Source organism: Pungitius pungitius, chromosome 12 (genome assembly GCF_949316345.1).
Source record: "Pungitius pungitius chromosome 12, fPunPun2.1, whole genome shotgun sequence".
In the NCBI taxonomy this organism is placed as follows: domain Eukaryota; kingdom Metazoa; phylum Chordata; class Actinopteri; order Perciformes; family Gasterosteidae; genus Pungitius; species Pungitius pungitius.
This window is the reverse complement of record NC_084911.1, coordinates 10354170-10360498: the sequence shown is the minus strand read 5'-3', so window position 1 is coordinate 10360498 and position 6329 is coordinate 10354170. Positions and strand designations below refer to the sequence as shown.

Here is a 6329-nt window from a genome sequence, read left to right as displayed (position 1 = left end):
TCAATAAGAACTTAAACAGATAATTTACAGTTTTACAATTAATTTTTTCAAAAGGTCCAGATGCCATGCTTTGACTCCGGAGGACTCAAGCCATTGACAGACAGGAATACGTCGTCAAAAATAAAGATAAATAAAAATGTTGTTGCTACCCCCCGATGGCGGCTCCGTCTCTCTGCACCTTTCATCGGTTTCGTTCTTTCGTTCCTGTTTCCTCTCACACTGCACCTACTATGTGACCGTTTGTTAATTGAAAGCTGTCCTCAGTATGAAAGATAAGCGTCTGCAAAGAAGGTACAAAGGTGGGGAAGAGCAGGGGAGGAGGTGCTGATTAACAAGACCGTCAATCAAAGATACAGTTGTCCAGTAGGAGAGGACAAAAAGTAATTGCTCATATAGTTCTTATCACTACTTTCATTCTTAAACCAAATATGTGAGATGTGATGACATCATTAAACACAAGCTTGATTCAGAACTTAAACAGCTCATTTAAAGTTGTGGATTAAATTGTTGAAAGGTGTGTGTATCTGTGTGTAGAAGTTGGCAATATGGTTAAGCTAATTAATTGATGCTTTTAGAAGAAAAAACGATATCCTAATCTTCTGTCATTTGTTAATATCTCACACCGACATTTCAGTTTCTTTAAACTTCAATGCCGCCATCTCCTAAACTGTATTTCTGACATTTTACAGCACCTGGGCCCAATTCCTCTTTAGCCTGTAACACATTTACAGACCCTACTTTTTGATGTGTGGGAGAGCAGCTAATTTATCAAACGTGACGAATGGGACGTACTTTAAAACGAGAGGGTGTGTCATAAGGTGAAGCTGCTCATGCTGCTATAATGTGTGTTTATTGACACAAATCCGATAAGCACGGACAGATACAGCCCTCCCCTACAAACAGCCCTTGTTCATGCACTTTCACATCCAATGTTTGATCAGTTGCTATTCTAGGGAAGTCTGAAGGGGAGGCGTAAAGGGAGAGGGCAAAGTGTTCACATTTCTCTTCCTCACATCATGCGGGCAGCACTCACAGGATGAGAGGTGAGGACTGACGGAAACCAAACAGCTCTTCATAAGACCACAAAGAGATATTTTAAATCAGCGAGGATTGAGTTGGGGAGGAGAGATCATCTAATTGACATCTAGGTCAACCCAGAACCGCGGTAAAACGGACCACAGAATCACCATGGTTACCGTGGACATCAAGACGCTGGTTGTGCGGATACTGGAGGTGGTCTTAACCTGCATCTCCTTCAGCCTGGTGGCATCGGTGGGCCACAGCACTAATTCCTTCTGGACGTGGTGCATGTTCACCTGGTGCTTCTGCTTCTGCGTCACCATCCTCATTCTCGTCCTGGAACTCACCAGCCTCAGCGAAAAGGTGCCCATCTCCTGGGATGACTTCACCACCGCCTATGCCATGTTGGCCACTCTGATGGTGTGTACCCCTTTTTGACTCTTTGCATTGTTTGTTAAAAACAGAAGATTATTGGTGACATCATAGATTGGCGACATTGGGACATTTTTTACAAAACAAAAGACATTCTACGCAAAATTAAATTAGACAATACTCAATACTTTTGAAGCCAAATTAACACACCACAAAATGAAATAATGTAGCTGTTGAGAAAAAACAGTGCTTGAGGGTCTGCATTGTTGAAGTTGGGAGACTTATTATTACATTCCTGTTGTTCTACATGTACCCCTAAATTCTATAAAGAAACAGAGTAACTAGAATCAGCCGACCGCTCTGAGGGGAGTCTACAAATATTTGATTGATTGAGTTTATTCAACCTACAAATAGAACACACGTGAACTCGCATGTTTTCTACTGGCACTCCTCACATAGCGGATACGCTCGCATTTTCATCTGTTGCGTTTCATGGGCGTTGCCCGGCATTGCAGCATTTATTGAGGCTCAAAGTCTATTTTTTTAACTTTAAAAGTTGATGCCCAATAAAAAGGCATAATTATGGCCACCTCTGGCCACAGCACATAATCTCGTTGCCCAATGAAATATAATATATGTGTTTACCACAATAAACACGTTTGACATTAAGCAATTCTCTACTACTGTCTACTTTTAACTGGTGCCACAAAGTATAATCAACTGCGAGAGTGTAACTTTTCTTACTTTTCTCTCCTACAGGTGCTGGCTGCGTCCATCATCTATCCCGTCTACTTCTCCTGCCCTAGCTGCGGCAGGCAAATCGCTGCCACCGTTATTTCCTGTCTGGCGTTCATCCTGTACGCTGTGGAGGTCGGGCTAACCCGGGCTAAGCCCGGGGAGATAAGTGGATTCCTCTCCACGGTGCCGGGCCTTCTCAAGGTCCTGGAGGCCTTCGTGGCCTGCATCATCTTCATCTGCTTGGACTACAACCACTTCTCACGGTTCCCAGGGCTCCAGTGGTGCGTTGCGGTGTACTCCATTTGCTTCATATTCTCCCTGGTCGTCATCGTTTTTACCATCGGCCGCCTCCTGACTCTCCTCCCCGCGCCGTTTGACAAAGTGCTGACTGTCTGCAACGTGTTGGCGGTGTTGATGTACATCACCGCCATGGTCATCTGGCCTCTGTACTGCTTCAGGAACAATTCCAGGCCGAGCTACTGCAATAATACGCTTTGTACCTGGGATAATTTAGTGGTTATCACGTTCATGACTTCTTTTAACCTCGCTGCTTACATTTCAGATGCTTTTTATTCTTTCAGGCTGGTGTTCTTTATCGGTAGAAGCTAGGTTGCAAATGTGTGTCATATAAGTCCACAAGGACCCAAAGAGTGAACGTGAGAGCGGGAGAATGGTATGTAAAGCATTTCCTGTGCACATCCTGTAAAACATATTTAATTTCACTGTGGTTGATTTTTTTTTCTCCCTTTAGATGCATTCTCTGAGTACATGAAACTGTATCAAGTTATTACCGTTGGGGAGATGTAATCCCAGTATCTTTGCTTATTGTTTTTTTACAGCCTATTTTCTTGATCTCTGAAAAACGAACAAAATGCAATAAAATTTTGGATTTATATTGCACACATCACCATGGGCATCACTATTTATTTTCCTGCACTTCAGTAATAAATTACAATTACGGCTTAATGCTCGGTTTAATGGTTAAACAGTAACCTTGGAACCTCTCCTATTCTTCTGAAAGCATATTTACAAAGGTGTGTCCGAGTGTCGTACCCTGAAACACACGCTGCTATAGGCAACAATCGCACTACTCCCCTCCTGCTATTCACGCCTCAGTGTAAACATGTTTAATGAGGAAAGGAAAGAGAGCAGAGGCGGCTCTCGTCTTCATGAGTCCAGCTTCTCTCTAACAACGTAACAAAAGCCAGTGAGTAATTGGTCAGAATTAGTGCCAGGTTCGCTAATCTTAGTCTCAACATGGGAGGTTACTCAGATGAACTTTCACCCGTTCGGGTATTGCTGCTCTCAAAATGGAGACTCAAGAGTAAAAAAGTATAGGGAGCAGAAAATAATCACAAGATAAAGGACAGATAGAAAAGATGGTGAAGATTATGTTGTGTTGGTATACTATAGTTTAATTCATAAAAAATATTTTTCTTCTTTGGTTTTACTTTGGGTTGACACTGATGTGATGAATCACGATAGTAAAGTAAATACACCTACGCCTCATACTTTCCTGTAAATTTGTTTGTAACGTTTTTTTCTTTTTTTCTTAACGTTTAAAAAAAGAAAATGTGTCCCACCCAAAAGCAGATCAGTAAATCAAAGGATATCCAGAACCGGATAGGGGTGATTGTCGGCAGGATGTGACCTGCCCTTCTCGTCCTGGAGAATCAGGTATGCGCAGAGGGCAAGAGTCCAGCATGTGTGTCCTGAGGCGAACGCGATAACACACGACGCGCCGTCCAATCCGTGCAGTGAGGTGCAGCCATAAAACTGATCAGATAAGCCCGGGATGCTCCGTTTGAATGCACACAGCCACACCTCGAGTCTCACTTTGGAAGAACACACCGGCCCGATGCCCCGCATGGATCTCTCCAAAAGGATCTCGTTTGGGAAACATGGCCCAGCCGCACTGAGCAGGACCAACTGACTTTGAGAACGTCTTGTTTTTTCGTCCTGCCCAGCCATGGTTGATGTAGACCTGCGCGCGCTCACCCAGCCAGTGGGCGTCCTGCGCTTAATGGCGACCGTCTTCACCTGTGTGTCTTTCAGCCTGGTGGCGTCCGCGGGGCACGTTTCTACCCCCTACTGGGCGTGGTGCATGTTCACCTGGTGCTTCTGCTTCTTCTTCACTCTTCTCATTCTCGTCCTGGAGTTCACAAGTGTCCAAGCCAAGCTGCCATTCGCCTGGGATGACTTTACCACCGCCTTCGCCATGCTGGCGAGCCTCATGTGCCTCTCCGTGTCCATAATGTACCCCGTCTTTTTCACCTGCCAGGCCTGCCCCAACCAGATCGGTGCCTCCGTGGTGTCCTGGGTCTGCTTCGGGGCCTACGCGGCCGAGGCGGTTCTGACTCGCCTGCGCCCGAGCGGGCAGAACAGCGGGTTCCTCTCGTCGCTGCCCGGCATCATGAAGATGCTGGAGGCCTTCCTCGCCTGTCTCATCTTCACGTCCCTGGAGGAAAGCCAGTACGTCGGCTCAGCGCAGCTGCAGTGGTGCGTGGCCGTGTACTGCTTGTGCTTCATCTTCGCCATCCTCATAATCCTCCTCTCCGCTGGACAGCTGACCTCTTTCTTCCCGTTCCCCTTTGACAAGCTCGTGATCGTCCTTAACATTTTGGCGGCGGTTATGTATCTGACAGCTATGGTGATCTGGCCCTTCTATAGTCTCAGTGGCAACAAGAGACCCAGTAACTGTGGCCACCTGTGTCCCTGGGATAAACTGGTGGTGGTCACCTTCATGACGATCCTCAACGTCATTGTTTACACCCTGGACACTGCCTACTCCATACGCCTTGTGTTCTGTGTCAGTACCCAGTGAGCTGCTGCTCAGCGCCACGAACGTGGACCGAGTCCTGGGTTTGAATTATTGTGTTAAAGTGATTCATTTTGTTGATGCTTAACATGATGTATGTGTAAATATATATATATATATATATATATATATATATATATATATATATATATATATATATATATATATATATATATATTCTGCTAATGTTCACCAAGTGTTCACAAAGATGAGTTAATACAACAATGAAACATTGGGAGCACAGTACATTGGAAAATTTAGTTAATCATTAAAACTGTATCACTGTCATAAAAATAAAAAATAGCCTGGCAGTACTTTGGATCCTGAAGCACAAAAAGCAATCAAAGAGTGCATGCAATAAACTGAGCTCACATCCAGTTTATTATAGTTTCACATTCAAATCATGTGTGTTTTCACTTTTTTTTCAATATGCATATCAAATTAGATACGCACTCATATCTGTGCGTTAAATAAGTCAAGAAGTTACCGCACCTGGACAACAACTAGTTGGGGAACAGATAACAGCATCTGCCTGCACATCTAAGCGTGCAGATCTTGTTACCAAGCTAGTTAACCAGCAATGTGGTAGTTTTGTGTTCATTGTAGCATGAACAAAGATAGACGTGCAAGTGTTTAGTAAATGTACTATTCCTTTGATCCTAGAGACATAAAAAGCACCGTTTTGTGTTATTTTGTGATAAGAAAAAATCAAATAATGCAAATGTGCGAACACCGATTGGCAAACAAAGCATCCAATAAAAGGTAAGACGGGAAGAGAAAGAACAAGACAGGGAAACACAGAGATGTAGTGGGCATGGACATCTAGAAAAAGTATGACGTCAATACATTCTTTTCCTTTTTTTAACCAATTGCGAATTTAAAGAGGCGTCTCCCGAATCTCACTTGTAATCCTGCTCCTATTGTGTTTGCTGGCACACCAATCTGTGTGAGTGAGTTCCAGCCAAAAGGAGCAACTAAAGCGTGGAGATTTAGCTTTGCTTCTCATGTCAGTCAGACAGACTGTGCACATTTAGTTCAATGGTATCTGCTAGATCAGGGCCACTTTAATTTGGATTACCGAGCCGACAGAAATGTACTAGTCAAGTGATTCTCGAAGTGAGGTTTCGCCAAGACATTAGCTTCACATAATAATAATTCTCCTATATATTAAGAAAAATGCAATTCACAAATGTGAGCTATTAGTGCCTTTAGTAGCATAAGGTCAGTAATCATGCTGATACATTTTGAAAATCAAAAATCAAAATATATTAAGTCAAATATGGAAAAGAAATTGTGAAAATATTATGTCAAAAAATGTCATGGGAAGAAACAAAGATCATTATACTAAGTCAGAGAAAGTTTTAAAAAAATTAGGTCACAA

General features: G+C 43.3%; 2 protein-coding genes across 2 annotated transcripts; both read left to right on the top strand.

The window, feature by feature from the left end:
• The first annotated feature begins 925 nt into the window (after positions 1-925).
• Positions 926-3058, top strand: LOC119219841 (myeloid-associated differentiation marker homolog). The gene is made up of 2 exons (XM_037475273.2): positions 926-1440; positions 2152-3058. Exons 1-2 carry the CDS (start codon positions 1189-1191, stop codon positions 2737-2739), a joined length of 840 nt encoding a protein of 279 aa, XP_037331170.1. The 5' UTR covers positions 926-1188; the 3' UTR covers positions 2740-3058.
• Positions 3059-3933: 875 nt separating this feature from the next.
• Positions 3934-5231, top strand: LOC119219849 (myeloid-associated differentiation marker homolog). Its single transcript, XM_037475281.2, has one exon. The coding sequence runs from the start codon at positions 4100-4102 to the stop codon at positions 4952-4954; it is 855 nt and encodes a 284-aa protein (XP_037331178.1). The 5' UTR covers positions 3934-4099; the 3' UTR covers positions 4955-5231.
• The last annotated feature ends 1098 nt before the right edge of the window (positions 5232-6329 follow it).

What these genes read in the sequence shown, in the direction of transcription:
- LOC119219849 (XM_037475281.2), top strand. Translation starts at nt 4,100, where the DNA reads ATGGTTGATGTAGACCTGCGCGCGCTCACCCAGCCAGTGGGCGTCCTG.
- LOC119219841 (XM_037475273.2), top strand. Translation starts at nt 1,189, where the DNA reads ATGGTTACCGTGGACATCAAGACGCTGGTTGTGCGGATACTGGAGGTG. An exon ending in CCATGTTGGCCACTCTGATG is followed by an intron (nt 1,441 to 2,151) that starts GTGTGTACCCCT and finishes TCTCTCCTACAG; the next exon opens with GTGCTGGCTGCGTCCATCAT.